Source organism: Mauremys mutica, chromosome 9 (genome assembly GCF_020497125.1).
Source record: "Mauremys mutica isolate MM-2020 ecotype Southern chromosome 9, ASM2049712v1, whole genome shotgun sequence".
NCBI classification, from domain to species: domain Eukaryota; kingdom Metazoa; phylum Chordata; order Testudines; family Geoemydidae; genus Mauremys; species Mauremys mutica.
In genome coordinates this window covers 37,689,556-37,714,993 of record NC_059080.1, presented here as the reverse complement: position 1 = coordinate 37,714,993, position 25,438 = coordinate 37,689,556, and the positions used below count along the sequence as shown (strand labels likewise).

Below are 25,438 nucleotides of genomic sequence, written 5' to 3'. Positions count from 1 at the left end.
TTTTATTTTTTGCAGTGTAGATATACCCAAAGAGGCCGTAAAGCCAGCCAAACCAGCCAGCTGAGGATTTTCACTGGCATAGGGGTACCTCTAGGGGGAGACAGAGCTTGCATACCCTATTTTTAGCTCCCAGAGTAAAAGATGTGGCTGGGGAAAGAGGGCGTGCCAGATTGCCCTTGTGCTCCCCAATGCCAGAATGGACCCTGGGGCCTGTTGGAAGCTGGCACAGTTTAGAGCAGCTTATGTCAAACTGGCCCCAGGATCAGGAAGCTGCAAATTTTTTTGTGCCACCTCCCTTCAGCTGCATCTAGGGCTTACGGGATGCACCTGAGAATCAGGGAACGTGTATTTACACTCAATATTCCCCTTCTTCAGACCGAGGAAGCCACTAGTGTGAAAAAATAGAGACTGTATTAGGCACAAAACAAAGGGATTAAAGCAAAAGAATAGGAAAGGAATAGCACAAAACCAACAGTCACCTTCTCTGGAGTAACGTGGGGCTAGTGTAATGGCAGGGAAAAGCAGGGCCCAGCAGTTTCGGTAACAGAGGATTCCCCCAGTACTACTCAATAGTGGGAAATGCCCCATTGTGCTGGGAACCCTGCCAGTTTTCTCTGGAGTTCAGAGCTGTGTGTTTCTAACAAGTACAAAGAGCTTCTCATAATGTTTTGCCTCGTGGGTATGTATATGATTAATTCCATGCAAGCATTACTGGTGCACTAATAGTTCTGGAGGTCCTAAAACTGAAAAAGGAAACACATTTGGCTCATACTTCATACACAATCACTTACACTTAAGCTATTGATAGCTGATTGGGATCTGTAGACTGTTGGGCTGGTGCCACTGGGTTTCTAAGCATATTCAGTGGCTGGAACAGACAGCTAGGCTGTAGGTTTTGGCAAGCTGTGGGTCTCATTAGTCAGGCTGACAGTATCTGACACTAGAGATTCCCATCCACTAGGGTGAAGCTCACTTCCCTAGGCTTTGGCTGGCGTCCCAACAATATTTACATGAAGGACAACAGAGGACCAGTGTTAGATAAAGGCTGTACGTTTCCAGTAGGCAGGCCATTGCATGTTCTATTGAATACTCTTTTTTTGATTATTTGGATAATAATGAAGTTTAATGATGTCCTTGAAAAATGTGAGGAACAGTTATTTCATGCTAAGCATGCAAAGCTGTGTTTCATCTTTGGTGTCGGAGTAATTTATTTGTATTGTGGCATCAACAAAGGACCCCAGTCAGGATCAGGGCCACCTTGGGCTAGGTGCTGCCGCAAAGAGCTTATCGTCTAAAAAGTTCCGGCTAAGCACATAGCTTGTTATTATCAGAACAAAATCCTGGAATTATGAACTCTTCCGAGCTGCCCTCCCACTAGCACTTTCAAGTTCAATCCTTCCTTCAGGATTGGCTTCATTCCCAGCAGGTCACAAGGATTGAACTGGGATGAAAAATATGCCAGTACTACCCTAAACTTCATTCACAATTTAAGCTCCACCTACTCATGATATCAGAGTAAAGTGCTATTTACAGTAGGTTGCTTACATGCTTTCATCGAGAGTTCACAATATAGATATTCTATTTATCACCATTAGTCTTCTGGGGTAATTCTCCATTAACATGAAGAGGGGCTGTTCCAGGGCCGGCTCCAGACCCCAGCGCGCCAGGCGCGCGCTTGGGGCGGCGTGCCACGGGAGGGCGGCAGGCAGCTCCGGTGGACCTCCCACAGGCATGCCTGCGGGAGGTCCACCGGAGCCGCGGGACCAGCGGACCCTCCACAGGCATGTCTGCAGGAGGTCTACTGGAGCCGCGGGACCGGCGACCGCCAGAACGCCCCCCGCGGCGTGCCGCCCTGCTTGGGGCGGCGCAATTCCTAGAGCCGCCCTTGGGCTGTTCACACCTCTCAGAGCTATTGATCCAGGGAGTCTGCAGACTCAGAAACACTGGCATCAGCGTATACCCAATTCACATGCTGTGGGTTACTTTTGCACCTATAAGGGCTAGAGACATCATTTGTATTTTTTAAAATGGAGTCCCAATGGTCCCCACCACAAAAAGGTACCGTCTTGCTGAGCTGGGATAGGCCAGCCCAATTCAGTCCCCCTAGAGAGGGTGCAGCTGGCGTTGTTAAAAAACATACTACATTCCCCTCCAACTCCTCCACCATCCAAACCATCTAACTTCACTCCACATGGCAAACCCCAGATTCACTCCCAGTGTACTTATATCACCCCAAAATAGCTGACCCCTTCCTTTCACATAAATGAATCTTTCTCTGCTGAAGTCAAAGGCTGGCTGGAAGGGCCCTGGGGCTGCAAAGTTACCGTGTTGCAGCTCCAACAGGAGCTAGAGTCTGTCTTGCCTCCTGAGACGCAAGCTCTACTTTCAAAGAGGAGAACACTAAGTGGGCCAGGTGTCCTGGGGGTGGGGGACTTTTGATTTATCCAAGGATCTGGGTGTGTGCACAGTAGCAAACATGCTTGAGACTCCCTCCCTGCCTTTGAAGCTGTCTATCCCTACTTTTCCTATCACTCTTGAAAGCATAAAGTGTTTAAATGATGTTTACAATGAGATCATAGAAACTTGAACCTTACATTTCTATAGCAGCTTCTATCCTAAAGGAACTTGAAGCATCTTACACACTTCGCACATACAACAGTTACACCACCACTTAAATGCAGCCACATCTGGGGTAGGTCACAACACCTGTTTAATAGTGAACAACAGCATATGTAACTAAATTCCATGGCTCACTTAGGGCAGCAGAATGTAATGACCCAAAGTGGAATTTGGCCTGGATGCCAGTCCACTGTACAAAGAGCCATGGATCTTAACGGACCACATCTGGGCACGAGGTCCTAGGTTTTGCCTCTCACCTGAAATCAACAAGCACTTTCATTACAATAACAGTAACAGCATCTTCTGAGCCAACTTCCCAAGAAGGGGGTATGAGGATGAATGGCTTTGTTTCACTTTCATTAGGATAAGGATAAGATAAAACTAAGATGAAATATCCTGAGGACCTTGCCCTTTGTCAGATCAAATCAACTTGGAATATCTTCTTATCTTTCCCAGCTATAATTTCTGGGGCTTTTTTTTTTTTTGGAGTTTTGCCAGAATAGTCCAAGTACCAATTTTCTGATTGACACAATTTTGCATGGGATATGGTGATAATTTGATTCATTGCTGTAGTTTCAGTTTGGACACAGGGTTTGCATTGAGTTACATAACACGGAATACTTGAATTTGTCTGCTTAAGATTTGACAATAGGATAGAAAAGTCACCTTTGGATTAATTTGCTTTGTCTGCTAAAGTCCCATTAAACTGAAGACAGCTGTTGTCAAAGGCATAAAGGGAGACAAAGTTCTGCTCCCAATTGTGGGAAATGTGTTTAAACAGGCTAGAAATGTTTCCTGCTCTGCAGGGTATAATACACTTAAATGGTTACATTAACATGAAAATATATAACAAAGAGTGTATTTAGGACAATCCCTTTGTATCCTGTGCTAATGAATTTGAATTTCAGTAATGAAGTCAAAGGGTTGTATTCTTCTCTTGATGCATGCAGTATAGTAACTCCCATTAGCATTAATGGGTGCTGCACAGATGAATCATAGGATCATAATAATTATAGATGGAAAAGACCTATCAGATTGAGTTTATTCTTCTCTTAGGGACAAATCTTTCTCACTGTGCTCTTGTAAGCAGCCCTATTGGCTCAGTTCTTATGGAGATGAGCCCCATATAAAATATCCCAATAGATATGTAGGGAGCAGAATTTCAGGGATGAAATTCTCCCCATGCAGGAGGCCAGCACAAACTCTATGGATCACTTATGTTTTCAAAGAAAAAAAAAAAAGCTGGGGAACGGAGGCTTCATTGGGGTTTAAATGGTGCACTGTGCTGGTCCTATACATAGGAATGAATTTCACCTCATGACTAAGGCGTGGTTTGATCCACAGTCCCTAGATAAGGGGGAACAGCCAACATTAATCCTATACTGCACCAAAAGTGTGTCCAGAATTCAACATTCGTTTGGGTGATCTACTTCCTTCCCACAACATCCCAGTTTCCAGAAAGCTTCTTAGATTGTAAAAAAAAAACACCCTGGTTTTATGGCAGAAGTTGTTCCTTCCCCGTGCACTAAATCTATTCGTATCCACCTAATTTACAGTTTAAAAGGTACTTTAGATGTGACTGGGTGTGTGAGTTTTCATTCTCTGTACAAGTACAGTTAACCAGAAGAAAAGGAAATTATTAATGGTAACATAGGTCAGGGAAAAATAAGGATATTGGGCCAGATCCCCAGGTGGTATAAATTGGCATAGCTCCATTGCACTTCATAGGAGCTATGCTGATTTACATCAGCCAGGCTCATTATGCCTCGTCTGTTGAACACTGCAAAAATTCTTTTCCGAAGCTGCATGTGAACCTTGGTCTCTATCAAAAGTTGAATAATAAATTGGCCTAGTTCAGATCCCTTGTTTCATTAAAATCATTCCTTGTGAGCAATTGCTTTGTCCAAACACTGTTGACCTCCTGTATTGGAATGGGCAACACGGGGTTAAAAGCATAAACATTTTCAACTCATAAACCCCAAACAGGGAAGTTTTAAAAAAAATCCTCATTGCAGTAAAAAGCATTTGTCACTGTCCTCGTCTATTAGTAGCCTCTAAACATTTTACAAGAGAAGCCGTGGCAGGATTACATTTCTGTCTGGATTGGAGGTTTCTTATTAGTAAAGGCAGAGGGCTCTGTAAAAGCCCATAGGTCAAAAATATAATACAGTATTCCTCTGCTCTTGTTTCCTGACATTAAGCCATTAGGGTAGATAAGGGAGAGGTGCAGAGTCTTAATTTATAAGCAAATGATGATCTGTGGTTGGGGACTGTTTGCAATTGCTAGAGCTTATTATTTTATCTGGAACTTAATACAGTGGATCACTGTTTGCTAACCAGTACCAACAAATCCCGTATCCCCAACCCTTCTGCAAAAATAGACCGAGGGCTGGAGCCTCAGCTGGTGTAGGTTAATGTAGCTCCTTGAAGTCAGTAGAATTGTATCTAGTCTGGAATCTGGGTTAAGGGAGGATGGGGTTGCATAATATAATATCCTTATGGGGCTGGGACATTGCTCTATTAAAAATATTATGGAAGTCCTGGGCAGTAGGGGCCATTGTGACTGATCATCCCTGCAGGGTTGACATTGTACAGGACCTGTTCCCATATCCGTCTTGGGAATCTTCCCACAGGATGGGCATTGCTGCTAGTGGGGGAAAAACTGCTGTTATCACAGATAAGCAAATGCTGCATTTTTTGAAGTGAAGGCTGCTGTGTGGTTTGTTCTGTTTTGTAATAAGAGGAACTCTTGAGTTAACTTTAAATTAGTTTCCTGCACCATAGCACTTATTTCTTTATTTTAAAGCAAAACATTTGGGGGTGAATTTTGTGCCGTGAAAGTGAGGGACAAATGTCTCTAAGTGAAGTTGGTACTGGTACATGGGTATATTTTTAGCAGCTGGCCTCCCTTTCGCGCACATAGCACTAGATCACCACTTTCCACTCTCCCCTGATTGGGGCAGCCCACAGGTGCACTGTCCCAGGAGGAACCAAATTGGGACTCAGAGGCTCCACCCACTCACCTGTGCAGGATGGGAAGTGGCAGCTGGATGGCAGCTACTCCCCTGTCATCCCCCCCAGCCAGGGCAATGTGGGTAGCTTGTAGGTTGGAATGGGTAGGCTGGCTCATGACTGAGCCCATAGTTTGCACATTGCAAATGTTGGGCGTGTAATTTTGCACCTTTTTCATGTGTGACCTTAAAGTGGGAGGGAGAAGAGGAAGGAGAAGTGTTTGTTTTAAAAGGACAGATCCAGGATAGCTCTTCACCCACATTTTTCCTCAAATTTCTGCAATTGCCTGATGCAAAGGATTGTATTTGGGGACAGGGGCTGGCCTTCTGCAGAAAAATAGCCAGGCTCTGCGTGACATAGAGGACTTTGTAAATTTCCTGCTTGGTCACAACCCTGTATTTACACTGAGAGAATGCCTTGTATTGAGTATGTTTTAATGAAAATAAAGATGTCAGATGGAAAAGAATCTTAAAGAAAAGTATAAAATACTGCAGTTGTCCATGAGATGGCTAACCACAAGTAAACATCAATGGCAGTGTTTGATCCCTTCATGTTTACTATTTATTCATATTTATTATTCATAAATTCCAGCACAAATGTTAGGCCTGCACCCCAGTGACAAATTTGCATTTTACTTTAAGTTTGATTTCTCTCCCTCCTCCTCCCCACTCTGGTTTTTCAAACAGGGATTTAATGATTTACCGTCCCAGATAGTTTCTCTTGTGTGTGCTCTCTAGCTCTTCTCAGCTCTCCCCTTCTTGTTTCAGGAAAAGATTTTTAACATGGAAAAGTGATATTTGAATAGATTCCCCTAAGGCAATCAATTTACTTTTAATTTGTCTGGAACTAAGCTTTTCTTTGTTGCAATGAGAAAGGATTGAAACTGCTGTAAAATGTATTAGCTTCCAGGAAGATTTTGAAATGAATTTTTTAATGATCGTGCTGTTTGCTGTACCCAGCAGCAGTGTCATCATGATTACAGTATAACCATACGGTTGCTGAAAAAACACTGAAACATCAAGATAATGCCATACTTTCATATGAGGGTACTTACGGTAATGGGTAGCGAAAATTAGATATACTAATAAATATTAACACTTATATGGCCCCTTGCACAGACTTCCCTATAAACCATCTTCATGTGGCTCAAAAACATGATCACTGGTGTGGAAAAAGCAGCCACCACTCTGTTTACTTCATATTTTAGACAAATATCCAGGGCTCAACTAAAAAAGAAGCTCGGTGCTTCCTGTGTTGCAAAATGTTTGGAGAATTTCTGGAGTTCCCTTCCTCCAGATCTCTGTCGCTCACACATGCATGTGTGCTTACGCACTACATCCCTTCTTGCCTTTCAGTATGCAGCCACAATCATTCAAAACATCTCCGTTAAGATATTAGCATCTTCGTTTCCCCAGCCTACTACTTTCTTGACTTGGCTCTAATAAGTCCATAGCAAGCTGCTTTAATTCTTAGCTGGATCCTGAGACATCAGGAATAATTTGCAGCCTGTACTTCACCCAGGCATTCCTTTTATAGACACCCGCACAATCCAAATGGCATCAGGTGCTTCAGTGAAGTCTAGCACTTTGTCACGTACTTTTCTTCCATCACACAGGCCAAAATACACATGCTGAAGCCCCAGTCAGTCTTGGAGTGTCCTTTTAACCTTTTCTTTCTTATTTTCCATTTTCATGTGGCTCCCTGCTTCTTTCCTCTGCTCCCCATGTGTAGCACAAATGAGCCCTACTTATTTGCCTCTCCAAACCTCCTCTGACTTGGACTGAACTGATTTTCTGTTCAAAAATGGAAACTCCAGGGACTATTGTGATTGCCCAAATTGCACTGTAGATGGTATAACAGCACATGTCAGCCCACCATTTATCAGAAATATTAAATCCCCTAGCACTTGCACCTCGGTATGTTTTAACTTTGCCTCTGGCCAGCACTGGAGATCCAATTGAAGATAATTCAGTTGCTCAGGGAGCTGAATGGGCCATCTTTTCAATCCGTTTTCATGTTGTACAGGGCTAGAGTGAACTCAGGTGAATAGGAGAATGACTGTGAATAGGAGGAGGAAAAAAAAAGGGGGAAGTGTAAAGGCTTCAGTTAACACTTACTTAACTGCCACAGGCACTACAAACACAGATGATTTGGGGCACAGCCCTTCACGTACCTCCCCAAACAAAACTGTACACATGTACCTGCTTGATGGTGGGATTTAAAAGCCATTTGGGGGTTTGTTTCTTCATAGGTCCCCTGCTGTGACTCACATCTATGAAGCAGCACCTTGTGCCAGGCAGAAGATGGCATGTAAAGCCTCCGGGGCAAGGGGGAGTCTTCCATGGCATAGAACCCTGTAAAGCGGCCACAAGGTTGTGAGACTTATGAGGCCAGAACCTCAGTCCTGCTACAGCTGCTTTGTGCTGTTTTGTTGGCACATGGCAGTCTGAGAGCTGGCTTACCTGGCCAGTGGAGAATTCTACCAATGTGAGTGACTCTTGCATTGGTCTAGAGCAGTGGTCCCCAAACTTTTATGTCACTCCCCGCCCCTTACCCGTAATGTAATCTGCCCATGCCCAGGCAGGAGCGGAGTCACTGCTGGAGTCAGGAGCCGCTGCCAGAGCCAGGAGCTGGGGCTGGGTCTTGGTTGGGGCCAGGATCCGAAGCTGGGGCTGGAGTGGAGCTGGGGGCAGATCAGATCTGGGTGGCGCTTGATCCCCCGTGCTCCCCCAGGCTTGGCCCGGGCCCCGCCTTGCCCCCTGAATCTTCCTGCAAGCCCCCCTAGAGGGGGAGCACCCCCACAGTTTCGGGACCATTGGTCTAGAGCCATCATATCACATCACCTACACCACTGCCCTGCCAGCTCCAGTAGTGTGGCAGGGAGAAGGGGCCTGGCTTTGGTTTCTTTATGCCTGACTAACCCTAGCTTCAGGAATGGTGTTTGCGGGTGCTGTAACTTACACCCAGGAACTGCCCTGGGATCCAGGGGACATAAAGGTTGTGTTAAGCATACTCCTCCTCCCCCCCACACCCAGTACTGGGGCCACAACAACCTTTTTTCTCACCCCCCCAACCTTCTCCCCAAATACAGTGAAAGTAAAAAAAAAAAAAAAAGGGGGGGAGGGGGAAGAGAAAAGACTAGAAAGGGTGAATGGCGAGAGCAGGGGCATGCTTCCTGTGTCTGGAATTTGACTGCAGACTGTTTGAGTTCTGTCATACTGTGGAGGCTGCAGTATATCACTGGTGTCATGAATTCATGAGTGTGGAAATGCCTGAGCACCATAACAAGCCCTGATATTTTCTTAATTACTTTGTGGCTGCAACAGCTTCTCTTTTTCCCCAGCCCCTTGTGTTCTAGAGTTCAGTGAAAGCTGCTCCTTGCACCTATGGACAGGAAAGATTCTGTGGGTCCAGAATATTGTACATCAGGCTATCTCCAGGGTGTTGCTTCTTTGCAGTCATGTCATCCCTTCTGTACCCACTGCTGTAGCCCTTGTACATGCCTACTCATCTCATCTTGACTGTTACTGTCTCCTCTCCATCCTCTTCACTTCCTCCCATTGATCCCTCCAGCCAGCCCAAAATGTTGCCAGTCTCCCCTTTCCTCCTCGTCTTCCTCTGCCTTGTTCATTACCCTCCCCTCCATTAATATGCTGTTTTCTATGGCATTGCAGTCAAGATCCTCACCTTCAAAGCCCTACAGACTCTAGTCCCCATCTGCTGAGCACATTTTTACTCTTGGTTCTTCCCACTGCCTCTCTTGCTCTTGTCACCGCTCCAGATCCTTCTCACTGTTCCCTTCATCTCCTTCCCCCATGTCTGGCTTTGTTCCGTCATTCATGTGGCCCTCTACATTTGAAACATTTTGTCTCCCTTTCTTCTTGTTCAGATCACTCACTGCTTCCAGGAATTCTCCCTACCTTGTTCTCTCAGAGAATCTTTTCACACCTCTCCTCACTGTCCCCGTGTCTTGTCTTGTTCACCTTGTCTAAGAGCCTGACAGAAAGTCCACAGAAGTCAATAAGTAGCACTCTACCAAATTCACGGTCCGTTTTGGCCAATTTCACGGTCATAGGATTTTAAAAATCATAAATTTCATGATTTCAGCTATTTTAATCTGAAATTTCATAGTGTTATAATTGTAGGGGTCGTAACCCAAAAAGGAGTTTGGGGCTGGGGGTGGGTTGCAAGGTTATTGTAGGAAGGGTAGCGGTACTGCTGCTGCTGGCGACAGTGCTGTCTTCAGAGCTGAGTAGCTGGAGAGCAGCAGCTGCTGGCCAGGATCCCAGCTCTGAAGGCAGAGGCGCCGCCAGCAGCAGCACAGAAGTAAGGATGGTATGGTATTGCCATCCTTACTTTGTGCTCCTGTCTGCAGAGCTGGACAGTCAGCAGCCACCACTCTTCGGCCACCAGCTTTGAAGGCAGCAGCGCAGAAGTAAGGGTGGCATGGTATGGTATTGTCACCCTTACTTCTGCACTGCTGCCTTGGGGCACTGCCTTCAGAGCTGGGCACCCGGTCAACAGCCGCTGCTCTCCAGCTAGCTAGCTCTGAAAGCAGCACAGAAGTAAGGGTGGCAATACTGTGACCCCCCGTAAAATAACTTTGCAACCCCCATGCAACTCCCTTTTGGGTCAGGACCCCCAATTTGAGAAATGCTGGTCTCCCCTGTGAAATCTGTATAGTAGAGGGTAAAAGCACATAAAAGACCAGATTTCATGGGGGGAGACCAGATTTCACGGTTCATGACACATTTTTCGTGGCTGTGAATTTGATAGGACCCTATCAGTAAGGAATCGTGGGGATCAGCCTCTCAGGTGTCAGCTGCTCTGGTCAAGGAACACTGTATTAGTGGAATGATGGTGATTTTTACCTCTCTGTGGACCAATATCCTGGTCTGATTTTTGACTAACGGATGTTTATTACCTTTTCTCTTATGACTTGTGCGTGAAGCTGGTGAAGTATTTCTACAATAGATTTTTGTAAAAAAAATCGCTGAGATGCTAAGCAAGCTGCATTTGTGAGGTAGTCATGCTTGGTACATGCTGTGGGCCTAACTGGCACTGTTCTGACACAATTTCATTCCTGCAGTGCCAGTTCATTGCTTTAGATCAATGCTGTTCCAGTCTCTTCCCTGGCTCCCATTTCCCCTGCTCTTCGCCCCCCCCTTCCCCCCATTACCAACATGGGCTATACCTTTTTTATGCAGATGAAACAGGTTTGTTTCTCTCCTCCACCAGACCTTTCTGAAGCAATTTCATTCCTCGCTAGCCTGTCTGTCTGAAGACTGCATGGCTCAGGCCTTTAAAATCAATACGGCCACAACATGTGTGTTGTTGGGGCTCATTGTAAGTTGCCTTTGTGCTAGTCCCCTGAGGTGGGAACAGAGGTGGTTTGAAATCTGGAGCTCAACATGGGCTTTACTTTACTCTTTGAGAAGTCTATTTATTCCAGAGGTGGTTGGATTGGTTATTTCTTTATTTTCCTATATTAGGGATTATGTTCAGCTCTGACTGTTTTTCCCCCCCGTTGTCTGACTTAAAAGCAGTAGCCCAGTGTCTTTCTGATTAGGCTTCAGAAGTGCCATAGTGTCTTAGATCACTGAGGATCACATTTTAGGAATCAATATTAAGGTGAAATGCTAACAGCTTCATTGAAAACATCCATCTGAGCTGGAGGTGTGTATACAACTGACCAAATGCTCCTCAATATCATGTCCCAGCAGGCACTTGGTCTTGTGTAAAACCTGGGATGGAGTCTTCGGGGGCTGACTCTACTTGGGCTGTTTCAATGTCCTGAGTAGGAACATGCAAGGAGATCTTTCCAGGGGATCATATGCTACGCTTGCATACCTTCCTGATAAGGTAGGGTAATGGCTCCAGCAGGCTCCCAGGGCAGCACTTTTTGCCCATGCGGAAGTAATTCCTCTCATTTGTGTGAGAGGGACCCTGTGTGGCGATGCAGAGTTTTTTGCTGTGTCTGCCAGGCCAGGTGTATCTCATTAGTTCCGACTCGGCAAGATAAAAAGCAGAGGCAGTCAAGAGAAAAGAAGTGTTCTGGGGGTAGCTGTTTTAGGAAAGCGTTAGGGATTAAGCATTATGTTGAATTGTTTTAAATATAATCCTGTCCCATGGTGTTTTGTTCTGGGTTAAATTTCTGAATATAATCCAGGATCAGGGAGATTTAGGGAAAAACCTACTTTGTGCACGTACTGCCTTTTATTAGGGGGTTCAGAACCTGCCCCTTCATACTTCTTGCATGGAAGACTGCAGAATCATAGCCTTCTTTACAGTATTTGACTTGCAGAGCTGATGCTGCTCATTCAGTGATCCCTAGCTACAACACTGTCTAACAACGTATGGTCCTATATGGGTGATTTTTCAGCAGAACTAGAACCTTAATTTCAAACACACTCAGCTTCCAACATGCTGAACCCTTTGGAAAATCTGACCCCTATATTGAGTCTTTTTTAAAGCCCGAGGTTGTGGCTGGAATTCCATGATGCCAGATCAGATTTAGCTTGCTTATTGCTCCCAGTGTTTCCTAGGCCAGTGCATTTGGGTTCAGGAAATACCATCATTCAGTCACATGCATGTGGTCCTATTTGGGTTCAGGTGCCTGCTCCATGTCTCGGGGTCTCCCACGTAGTGGAGCAGAGAGGAGATGGAGGCAGTGGAGCTGTCGATTGTCTGCCTTGCTGCAGGAAGGAAAGCTATTGCCTCTTTACTGCTCCCAGCCACTCCTTTATTCTCTCCTCCCTTTACTTCCTGTTGGTGCCTCCTTCATGGATCAGTGACACCCCCCCCCCCCAACCCCTCCATCCACTCTGTCAAATTGCTTGCTCTCACCTTGCTCATTCAAGGATCCAGGCAATCTTCCTGCCCAGTTCCAGGAAGTCCCCTGCTGCCAGCTGCCTCCCTGTTGTTTATGCATTGTGTGCACTGCACTGAGTGATTATTACCTGTGCTTTGCTCCTCACATTAGGAATGTTTTTAGTACAGATGGTAACAATTATATTGGCTCAGGCAGGCCTAGAGCTGTAAAGAATTTCCTGTCTTATTATTTTGGATAGTTTAAAAATACTACTTTAAAGAAACAGAACATGAATGTGAATAACTATTGTGGGTGCTGTGATGGCTGGGTGAACTGGAGCTACACTAGGGAGAACAACACTGCACGGAGGCTTTGTGCCTGAATGGTGCAGGAGCATACAGAATATCTCAGGGGAACGAGAGGCTGCCTGCACATGAGTGGCAGTTATTACATCTGTTCTACAGGTGCTCCTCCCTTGGGGTTCAGCCTGCTCCATGGTGGCTGCAGGCTAGTGCATAGAAGGGTCGGAGCTATGGTCATGTACCTTAACATCAGTGCTTAGTGCTGCTGGAGCACTAGAAACTCAGTTGTGTTTGCCTCTTGCATAGGTGCACTGGAACAGGAAAGGAAATTCCTGTGCTTACCTCTAGCACACCTGCCCTTGGCATCTATAATGGAGTAAAATATTACTACACATTAAGTACTGATCAGCATGGTATCTGAGAGCCCAGTCCAACCCTCATCTGAAGGGAGCCAAAGTTGTTGTTGTCTGCCATTTTGTGGCTTTTGCAAAAGGAATTAGCTTGTGTCAGTCCAGTTCCTAGTGGCCATCTGTGCACATCTGAAACCTAATAATCTCTGTAGTGAGTCCAGCAAGTTAGGTGGCAGAGAGGTGAAGCCGCCATCTTACTTTTTGAGATGGTCTCCAGAACAAAGTCGAGGCATGTTTTGGAGGATAGGAACAACATGGCAAAGCTAGCTCTTATGCTACCTGCGCTGTACCAGTTCTGTGAATAAACAGGGAGTCAGTCCTGCATCTTTCACAATAACTGATTTTCTTCTTAAAAGAAATCAAACAATGTCCATAAATGTAACATTCCCCAGCTCTTCCCAACTACTGCTATTCATGGATTCCAATAGATTCTTCTATGCAGGCTATAGATGACTTTCTGAAAACAAATATCAACCTTTTGTCCATAACAAGCCAAAGGAAGGAACCATTCACCTCCCAGCCAGAGCAGTAACTGAAAGGGATAGCTCAGTGGTTTAAGCATTGGCCTGCTAAACCCAGAGTTGTGAGTTCAATTCTTGAGGAGGTCATTTAGGGATCTGGGGCAAAAATCTGTCAGGGGATTAGTCCTGCTTTGAGCAGGGGGTTGGACTAGATGACCTCCTGAGGTCCCTTCCAACCCTGATATTCTGTGATTCAAAGTATAAGAGTATTTAGGCAGCTCCTAATGCAGGTTGTTCTGCATGTAAAGCTGAGCGCATCGTTCTCTGAAAACACGGTAGAGAAGGCTACTGAAATCCAGACCTCCTGCACAGCCAGTCAACATTGCCTTTTGTACAGTGAGGTAGCTGCTGTGATGTAGAGAAATTGCTAACATTTTAGACATAGATTTTCAATGAATTGTTTTTTCTCTCTTTTTCTAGGTTTGCTTTTTACTAGCTGATTCTCTATAAGTGTTAAGCTGCTCATATTTTGGTGCATTGTGCTATGTGCTGAGAATTTTTATCAGCCGCCCTTGTGCTAGAATGTGGTGGAAATACAAATGTATTTGAAAAGCTGAGGTTATGTGCACAGAAGTACAAAGCATCAAAATGAACTGTTTTCAGGTGGACAGGAGGCAAACCAAAGCTGAGTCTGCACCTCGGTGGGGTTCAGTATATCAAACTGGCAAGGACTGAATGCATTATTGTATTATTAACATTAACTGTTGACCACATTGGTTTGTTAGTTTATTTGTGTACAAATTACAATAAGAATATGCTACATAACAGTGGTTCTAAAACTTTTTTTTCGTGGACCACTTGAAAATTGCTGAGGGTCTCGGCGAACCACTAAATGATCTTTCCAGATGTTTGTGCCATTAGCTAATTATTGTAAAGTACTTTGGATAAAAGCGCTATATTAAAAAAACCTTAATAATTAACGCTTTTTTGTTTTACAAATAAAAGCACACAACTCATATTTTAATATCAGAAGTCTTACCTTTCTAATGCGATGGATGTACCCTTTCTCCTCCGCCACGGCAGCCCCCAAGCTGGGGCTGGGAAGGGGGGAGTATCTCCCTCTCTCCCGCACCGCAGCAGCCCCTGAGCTGGGAAGGAGGGCCATCTCTCCCCGGCAGCCGCAGCCCTGGAGCTAGGGAAAGTCGCCTCTTTCTCTGGCCCCTGCAGCCCTGCACACCCCTAAATTCCCCTCACCTCCTCTTCTCATTCCACCTGCTCCCTATTCCCCCCAAGGCCACCACCTCACCTTACCATGTGCATCTTCTTCGGGGTCCAGGCACCTAATTAGTGGAGCCATGGCTGCACAGTTCCCCTAATTAGGTGGGTGGCCCTTCATTCTCTTGTGTGCGGCCGCCCAGGCACACACCTTAGAGGGAACTAGCCGCGGACCACCATCCACGGACCACAGTTTGAGAACCTCTGCTACATAATTTTGAATGAAATGTGTGTGCTTTGCAAAGGTTTACTGTGTTGTCTTCAGCTACATGTTCTGATCAAAGGAAGAAAACCCTAGAGTCAAAAGCATATACTGAAAAAACCTGGGATGTTATCTGCATTAAATGGTCTAGTTCTTAGGACACGGCAGTGAGAGACAAGAGTCCTGGATTCTATTCCAAGCTCTGCCACAGATTCACATTAGCGCTTCAGACAAGTCACTTAACCTCTGTGTACCTCATTTCCCCCATTTGTAGAAGGGGGATAATATTTCCAAGTTCACAAGAGAACTGTGTGATGTACAAGGGGAAAATGTGGTCCCTTGCTTGGGTGTGGGAGTCCTGAAAAAGATGCAGAACCATGGAATTTCTTCTCCACAGGGAGGAGTGGCCACAAAGTGGCTGTGTAGGGGAACGCCGCACCCTGTGTGTGCCGTGAGTGTGGCCAGCGGGTTCACAAACTATGCAGATCCACTGACCAAAACCCCAGCGCAGTGAGCTCTGGCCACTATTGGGGGATAGATTCCCTCTGTGACAATCCTACCAGATATGATTTTGAGCAGAGATTCAAAATGTGAGCCTTAGTTTTTGTAAAGAGCTTTTTGATCCATGGATAAAAGATGCTATAGAAGTGCAAAATATTATTCCACTTATCAACAATGGAAATGCTGCTAGTTGTAGCCGTAGGTTCTGGAGCAGACAGCAGGGAGAGAATCTTTATTATTCCCATACGAATGGAGATCAAGTGCTGGAAGTGACAAATTTAATCTTCAGTGGAAGGAGGTGGTGCTGGTTATTTACAAAGCCTCTGCAATTGTGTGGGAGGCCATCAGGGAATTAAGCAAAATGTAAAAATCAACAAAAATACAAACAAATGGCAATCCCAGATGTAGAATTTATGCTCAGATTTTGAACAAAGTTAAAGCAGAGTGCCTTTTAGCATTGGTTACTGAAACAAAAATGCTGACTCTAAGCAGCTTGACACAGGAGACAAACCCGTTTTAATTTATTTCCTATCGTAAGTTGTTTCCCTTTAGGTTTTAGTTCTGGCAGCAGCAGCAGCAAAAAGCAAATGACACACAACCTGTTGGAAATTGAACTTCAGCCTGTTAAAATAATAATAAAAAAATGCAATAAAATGCCTCTTTAAAATGTCACTTTAAAAATGTCTGCTGTTTGTTTGAAAATAACTAATATTTATGTAGGCATAATAGAAAGGGTCTGATCCTGTAAACTTCCTGAGAATCCCCTGGAAGCCAGCATCCATGTCCTACCACATCCTGCTGTGGTGATGGAGAGAGAGAGAGAGAGTGTGAGTGTGTGTGTGTGTGTGTGTGTAAGTACACCATGCTATTTGATTGGACTTCAGTGTTAGTTTCTGTGTACCACATGTGTGAGTAAGGATTGCAGGGTTATCATCCAGAAAGAAAGAATCCTCAATTTCATAAGCCATTGTATTTTCTTCACACAGATCAAATGGAAGGATTTCATTGTAGGGAAGAGTGTCGGATCCTTGGTCACTCAGATAGATGCTGGATGCCCCGGAACTCTGTCCCCAGTCGTGCAAAATCCCCTGAGCATGGAAGGAATGTCATGGCACTCTCTATAGAAGCTACCACTGTGGATACAGAGCCTTATGAAGACTGTAGTACAAAAAGAACTTTTGCAACGTTTGGCAAAGATGGGAGTGAACCCCTTGCCGACGAGCGTATCGTCAACCTGAAAGGCAAAAGAACAGTGGATCTGCCCATCTGCAGCCCAAAGGTAAATGGTGCAGTCCGCGAAGCGGGGAATGGCTGTGAAGCTGTGAGCCCCATCACTTCACCCCTTCATCTGAAGAGCCCCCTGTCTAGCAAACCTTCAGTATCATACAACACAATGCACTGCCCGGTAAATCGCGACCTGGAGCAATTTGTAAACAATGGCCCTTCTCGGCCCACCGAAGCAGAGCCTAGAGGGGCAGACAGTGAAAATATAATGCATGAAATTAACCCACTTCTGCAAGAATGTAGAGAAAAAGACTCACCAGGAGTGAAGAGACTAAAAGACATAGTACTCTAAACGGCACCATATAAAAATGAGAACCGGCACTACTACAAGCGCATATTGTTTTTAAATGCTTACCAATGGTTCACAAATTGCTGTATTTAAGAGCTTTCCCTAAATGTATTGTTTATAAATGAAGCTATCGTTAATGTGACAATCCCACTTGTTTCAGCAACCAGCAGGGGTGTTCAGTTGAAGCAAATTAGCTTGTTTTTCTTTTGTCACGGGGTGGGGGTGAAGGTGAGACCAGTTCAGTTATAAAGAAGTATTATGTATGGAGTATTTTCAATTTATATATTTTTATATCTCAAAACTCTCTATTATAAATTGCCATTCTTTGTAATGAATTGAATTGAAAACTCCTTATCTGGCCATCCTTAATAATCACCCGGAAGTTTTTGTAGTCTACACAATTTAATGGCCATTTCTTATGTACAACTGTTAAAAGAACAATTCAATGAGTTTTAATATTTGCCTAGCACAAGGCTGTTTGTACTTTAAAATGTTGCTATTTTGCTGTGGACACCCCTGCATTAAGAATCCTTTTGCTATCACATGCTTATCTGTACTATTATTGTATTTGATATTGCAAATTACTGTATGTCTAGTGATGGCAAAAGGCTTTCAAGTTTAAAAAAAAACCACAGATATATTTAAAACGTGGGAAAACTGCTAATTTCAAAGCCAATGTAAGGAGTGTTCTCTCCCCGTCTTACCCTCCAGCACCCCACACATCCTATACTTGTTTTCACAGAGCTATGATAGATCATTGTGGAAAGTCATTTGGGGGATATTCTGCTGTCTAATTTGCAGTTGTTAGATGCAGTGTGCTGAACGTTTTGAGATCCATTTTTTTTTTTGTAATGTCAAGGCACTGCATGGAAAAGCTTCTCCGTAAGTTATTAGTTCCCAGGTTTAGATATTCCCTGTCTCTAATCATCTCAAAGTGAGGGAATTGTTTAACAGATCTAAATTAGCATCTTGGTTAGACACACACTTCTTGATTCAACATTTCCAAGTCATGATTACACTTAAGTACTGGCGTGAGGGTATGTATCTCATCATGGAATGGATTTTAGAGTGATATTATTTCTATTTATCCTGCATCAAAAATAGGTAGAGAGTAAGCAATAGAAGGATATACATGTAGGGACAGACAGGTGAAATGTAACACCACTACTAATCAAATTAATGTGCCTTCCATATGGAGAAGAAAAATTTGAGTCATTTTTTCTCATAATTAAGTACATATTTTATGTGGTTAAAAATTTGCACACATGAAATTGATTTTTAAAAGAAAAAGGACCATTTGAGCTACTTGAACGGCCATTTTGTAGAAACGAGGGGAGCTATAAAGATTTTCACAGCATGGTATATTCTCTGCTCTCCTGCACTACATAATTGTTCAGATTGGGTTTGAGTGGGGTGGAGTGGAGGATGAAGGTTTGTGAATTAGTAACCCTTTATTTGACAGACTTTTCTACCCAAAAGAATATTCATTAGAGCTTAACGGTTCATTCTGAGGCAGGGAAAAAATAAAGATATTGCCAACATTTGCTCTGCCAGTGAACTGAAAATAATGGTTTCTAGAGAAACAGTCTTCCTAGTACTAATGTATCTTGATAACATTCTCGTTACTTTGATTTATTTAAATTAAAAATGTCATCAGGAAAAGAGCCTCCAATTGTTATTGTCCTAGAAATCAAATAAACTCCAGTCTTTTCTTTTCTTTTCTTTAGAGAAGGTGGATAAAATGAATATGGTTGAGTTTTTGACTACTCCAGTTGGTACATTACCAGTATGTCTTATGGGCCCAGGAATTTGAAAATAATTTATCAAAAGGAACTTCTAATTAAATTACTAAAACTTTTTTTATTGGTGTTGATTGCTACCTCATGCAGATGGAATCCCTTTAGTTGATGTTATGGCATCTGTCCCTCTAAAACTGACCCATATTTCATTTTTTCCTTTAATTTTGAAGTTTGATTCATTTTTTAAATAGTATGTTCTTTTTATTCTAGTTTTTTATATCTGGGGTACTGTACTGCTGTCATTAAAATATATATTTTTTGCAAGTGGATGTTTGTTATATGAGCAATAGAAAAAACAGGTTGGTTTCGGGGGGGGTTAAGTTACTGGATATTAAGATGGGTGTTTTGTTCATTATGATGTAACCTGTATTTGTTAACTTCTGAGAGCTTTATTCAGTGAAAATTCATGTCCTTACTTACTGAGCCACAGAAGCCTCCTGGATATCTTTGTTAGCTGCAGAAATTAATCCTCATTGATTGGCAGAAAATTGTTTCTTGAAGGATTTTGTGTGTGTGTGTGTGTGTGTGTGTGGCAGCAGTAACTCAGAATCAGTCTATAGTACTGTTCCCCCACCCCCCCAACACATATTCTTCAAGCGCATATGGATAACCGATGGCAATCATGAAACTTTTGGCATCAGGGGCCTCTACTTAGGATGCTCAAAGACTCTGGTTGCTTTAGGCTAGCTGACAAAATGAGTTGAAGTTTATATGAACCTTTTGCCCTCTCGTGGAAAGCCCACAAAAAGGGCTTGGGTTTCTTCAAACTCCTGTGTTTTACTGCTGGGATTTTGTTTCAAAATCCAGGAAGCTCATTAGTTTTGCACCAAGTTCAGTGAAACTCTCCATCCAAAAGTTACCTTGAGATTTCAAATTTTCACACCACCAAATGTAAACAAACCCGAATGGGGATGTGTGTGTTGCAAATGGTGTAAATTGAACCTATCCAATTGCTTGATGCAATCTCTCCTGACTTGAAACGGGTGGGTGTCATGCTGCATTAATGGCAGGTCATTTCCCTGAAATGAGCCATTCAAGTACTTCACAAAAAGGAGCTGATGAGGAATAGCCAAAAGGCTTCCCTGAGGAAAGCCGAAGGCATGAGCCCTCACTCTGATAGGAGAGAGCCCCATTCCCCGCCCCACAACTCCATGTCTGCAACAAGTGGGAAACTATTTAGTCAAGAAGGTCATGTTTGGGTCCATATCATAGAGCCGCCTTCTCTCCCCAAACATACACTCTCCACACATAAGTATGGCCCTACTTTAATGTCATCTGACTCTGTTTCTGAGCTCTGGCTAAATTCCAGCACTAACATCATGATTCCTGCCTTGGGTTATCTTGATCCAGCTCCACTGAAGACTCCCATTGGTTCCCTAGGGGGTTGGATTGGGACTTAACTCCCCAAGCCAAATCATTTGCCCAGAAGGGCTTGTACATTATCTTCTATGGAACTGAGAGCAACAATCCATCAGGCAACATGGGAAAGGAGTGGCTAGCCAATTAGCATGGATTCTCCTCCATCCACTACACTGTGCTGTGAAAATTGGACCGTCCTATTCCTCTCCCACAGCCCTCCTCCTCCCCATCCAAGGAGAGACTAGGCAGTGGTCCCCAGTCACCTGACCCGGTGAATATAAAACAGACAGAAGAGTCCAGCTGTTGATTTCTACTGAACTTGGGCCTCTGACTATTGAGCTGCCAGCACCAGCCTGGCACTGGGTGGAAAATAAATGCTAACTGAAAAGAAAAATAAAACATTTTTCTGATTTATCTATTGGAAACATTCCTTGCCACTTGAAATAAAAGCGCAGCCCAGAAAATATGTGAAATATTTCTTTATTAAAAGGGAGTTTTAAGAGGTCAGTAAGCCCTGCTGCCTCCAAGCAAACCATTTAAACAACAGTCTTTCCCATCCTGGTCTGTGCTGAAGCTTAGGATCTTGAGTGCCTAAGGCACTTGCATGACACATTGTTATCACATGAGAAGAAAAACCAGGAGAGGGACTAGAAAAGGTTTATCACCCACAGAGTTCCCTCCCCCCTTCCAAATATTTTCTATTCCCACTTGCTTTCCTTTTCTCATTTGAAATCAGTTGAGAGCTTCTGGCTGAGCTGTGTTATAATGTTTAAAGTAGTTAAATTAACCACATCAAAATGTGAATGACCCAGGATGGCTGTTTTGGACAAGATGTAATGAAGCTCTCTTTAGAATTTATATTCTCATCAAATTTGGTGCAGGAAAATTGTAAGAATGGTGTAGTAGTTTATACCACCTTTAACAGCCTGATTTCCAGAGGTGCTGATCATCCACAACCCACAATGAAACCAATACTGGATTGCCCCTGCAGCATCTCTGGATACCAGACCCCAAAAATACAGTCTGAGTAAATTCATGACATGCTATATTCAAAGTGTAATATTTACCTACTTGATAGAATATCTTTAGAAAATCCTTTCACAAGTGGAATTTTCTTTTCCTTACATTGAAATCTTGCAGCACTGGTTTTATTTTTATGCTGATATATACAAAGGGGAATATGGGGGGGTTGGTTACGAGAGGGTGGATTGATGGTTTTAAAAATAATCCGTAAGCACTTAATGCATTGTCCTGATGAAGTTGTTGCGGTTATCTCTGTTTTATTGTGAAGCTGGAGATGGCCTGTGGATCACACATTGTGCAGAAGTAAATTACATTTTTTCAAATAGGAAACAAGTTGCTTTTGTGAAGAACACACTGTCTGATTAATATGTTGAAATTACTCTTGGGGGGGGGGAAACTAATTACAAATAGAAACACATTTGTCTGTCATTGGGGGAAATGGATGATCTTGTTGCTACAGCTGCCTTTGCCGCTACAGATAATCTTTTATCCAACTTATGAGGTGCATTTAACCTTAGCAGAAGAACCCAGCTAACTCTGTTGCAAGCCCTGGTGAAATGGATTCTTTACTGGCATCTGCTGATGTTCAGCTGATACGAGCTGGGATATAATCTTTAGTGACAAGAGCTGACCGAGTGCAAGCTAGTTTTCAGCAACAAATACCTCCTTGCACTATTCAAATGCTAAGGTATTGGTTGCAGAAGATCTTAAGTCTTAAAGGTACAAGCTTCTGTAGCCCGCTGACCAGTCTGATGACACCATAACTGCCCGCCAAAGCAAGGCGGATTTCAGTGGGACTTAAGTATGATTCATCAAGGTGTCTCTGTTGCTGATTATATGAAGAATAAATTGTTGTATATGCTGATATGTATGTTATGTACATTTTCACAGTGATGGAATCATTGTAAACAAAAAAAAGGAAAAAAAATCACCATTCTGTCTATTTTATGAAGATGATAAAGCAGCTTTATTAAATTATTACAGTTCTGTTTCAAAATGGTGTACCTGCCACATTTTCTCTCATCTAGTGAAAACTTTGTTTTCCACTTCAATGTGATTTCCCCCTCCCCGACCCCGCTTCGAACATTAATGCATTTTAGTATTAAAGGCAATTATTGAATAAAATGGAAATAAGTGTTTGGTTAAATACGACTAAGAGGGTTTGCTTGTGATTGCCTCGGATCGTTGGCCTGGCAGAAACCAAGGCAAACAGAGCTGTTCAAATGGTCTTTTCTTAACCCTGCAGAATTTCAACTGGTGCTAAAATGGATACTGTAATATCCAGGGGCGACAGCCCAGTTTTAATATAACAGCCTTATTTTTAAATGTTTTAAATCTCAGATCTATAATAGGTTCACTGGAGGGTGAAATTCACTGGAGGGTGAAATTCACTGTAGTGCATTGGGACCACATAAGCCCCTCCCTTCTATTTAAATTCCACTTACAACCCATGTTGAGGGCTTAATGTGAACTGCAAAGGAAGGGAAAAAAGTGTGTGTGTGTGCCCCCTTTCCTTCTTCATTGTTTGTAAAGAAGGCCTATAACATGTTTCTTTCACTTGCTTTCTACTACAGGAATATGGGGGAAAGCAAGTCTTGCCTTTCCAGGTGTTGCAGGAGGTCTCTTTGGAGAACCTAGAGAAGTGGTTAGGGAGCTTTCTCAGCCCTTAATTGATTATCCTTCTCCAGGTCTTGCACAGGGGTGAATTTCACCCATAAGGGGGTGTTATATTGGTCTTTTTCCATTAACTGGATTTGTACTCATTTTAGCTAAAACACTGAAAGACTAAATAAACCCAAATATCCTGCAGAAAAATAATTATCCAGTGGGGTCTGTTTGAGGAACATGTGAGGAAGTGGAGTGGCTGTTGGTGATGATGGGAATAATAGTTTAAAAACAGATTTATATTTGCTGTCTTTAGCTTTAAAGCAATGGAGAAGGTTACAGCAGTATGATACAATAGTGAAGGTTCCTCTAGGTTTATCCCTTAAAAACTGCCAGATTATGAGATTTGACACTGGGGTGATGTAACAGTTTATACTGGCCCTTTAATAATAGAGGGGGCCAGATCACCTCATTCCAGGAAGATGAAATTAACAAAGGCTCAGAGGATGGTCTTAGCGAAAGATAGGAAGTAGTGCCAGGGAATTAGTAGTTGGATGGGGAAAAAACCCAGCACTCTATCCTTTTAAGGCACAGATCAGGAGCCCTGAAGTGTGAGGTGAGGTAAGGCTTCCCTCTCTTCCAATCGAGGGGTGCAGTCTGGAGGAAGGTAGTTCATAGATAACCACTTCCCTTGGATCAGGAGAAGCGCCAGTAGCAGAAAGAAGCTAGAAATGGCTAGGAGTGGGGACCCTGTGAAGAACAGATGCTGGCAGGAGGAGAACTCCATGTGTGTGGACGAAGAGCCAGAGATAAATGTGAGCTCTGGTGTTGCAATGAGGAACTTTATTTTGAGACCTTAGGGACTATGTGGGATTGATTGTGGTCATGAAACCCGCCTTGAGTGGAGGGTGGCTCTACTCATAAGAGAGACTATGTAGAGCTCATTAGGGGTCCTGAAGAGGGAGAAGAGAGGCAGGGTGCTGCAGGGGGACCTCTGGCCATGAAGGGGCACTCAGTAAGTGGCAGCCCTGTTACAGGACAGAGGAAGAAAATCCCTCTACACTGCAATGTGTGGTAGAAAAAAAAATCTGTGCTTCGCTGCAGATCCTGTATTCCTTGCACACTCAGCACTCCAATGTCCTTTCACTGATAGTTGTGAGAGAGCAAAGGATGCAGGGTTGAGCCCTTGATGGGTTTTTAGTTATGAAGATCCGTTGAGGCTGAATTCATTGCATTGTGGAGGACCTGCGCAAAATCATTTGCATCACTGTAACTGCACATTAAGTACTTCCATGGTGAGTCAGGCTTGGCATGGCTGTTTGCACGGGGGGCAAGGTTCTGCATTTGTGTAATAACCTTTTACCATAAGGATAGATTGTATCAGATTACTTTTTATCATTACATGCTGCAGGCTATTCATTTCCATTAGAAATCTGCTAAGGAGAGTAATGCCAAAAGAAAAAGAGGGCTCTGGGAGCCAGATTTTCAAAGAGCTCAGCATGTTGGATGCACGTTGGTGCCGAGAATGTGAAAATCTGACCATAAGAATCACAATAGGAGCAGCTGGGGCCGAGTACTTTTATCTGTTCCTTATTATTATTTGTACTACAGGAGTGCGTAGGACCCCCGATTGGGGATCAAGTCCCCATTGTGCCAAGCGCTGTACAGACAAGTAACAAAGGAGACAGCCTCTGCTCCAGTCTAGCTGTCAGGCAGGGCCCGGTGAGTGCATAAAAGAAACAAACAGGAGGGTGGGAGGAAGAGGAAATGTGAACATGAGCAGAGCAATGGAAGTGACAGGTATTGAAAATCTGACCCATTTTTAGGGGCCTATAGGGAAGCCAGGTTCCTCTGAAAACCTCACCCCATCTGCAGGGGCTGAGCATATGGAAACCTGGCCCCACAGAGCTGTGTTGATCTGTGCTAAACTTGAGCAGATTTGGACTGATGGAGTAAAATTTGCCATAGTACAGAGGGCCCATAGGAGGCACCTCATAAAGCCCTGGGCCCTTAGAATTAAATGCATCCCAGCATAGGAAACCCATGCCCTGATTACACTAGTGCTCCCCGTGTTGCTATCACCAGTGGAGCTGCACCGGTGATGGTGCGACTGTGAGTAATTTCCCAGGAAAGGCAAATTTAGACGAGGCCACAGAGGCTTTAAAGTCCAGGACATGATTCTTTTGCTCACAGATTTTCATGAAAATGAGTGATAAAAACATGCATATTAAAGTGAGTACATTGCTCTCTGGACAGTGAGTGCTCTGCCCTGCTTCACAAGCAACTCCAGCGTGATTCACCAAACCAGCAATGCCTCATCCCTTGTTGGACCAGCTGAGGTGGGAATGATGCAGAGGTGGCTCTCGCTTCCATGGGGGAGTGGAGAGGGGAGGGGAGCGTCTCAGGATGATTGTAGGAGCAGCATTGATTAGTCCTATAGGAAGATCTCACCAGCCCTCCACAGGCAGGGGGTCTGGGATGGCAAC

General features: G+C 43.8%; 1 protein-coding gene across 2 annotated transcripts in view; it reads left to right on the top strand.

The window, feature by feature from the left end:
* Window positions 1–22,481, top strand: part of PCDH19 (protocadherin 19) — a 116,748-nt gene extending 94,267 nt beyond the window's left edge. For both annotated transcript variants that reach the window (XM_045030723.1, XM_045030722.1), the window contains exon 5: window positions 16,580–22,481. In XM_045030723.1, coding sequence (XP_044886658.1) covers window positions 16,580–17,169 — 590 coding nt within the window. In that variant the 3' untranslated portion in view covers window positions 17,170–22,481. The remainder of the gene's footprint in view (window positions 1–16,579) is intronic.
* The last annotated feature ends 2,957 nt before the right edge of the window (window positions 22,482–25,438 follow it).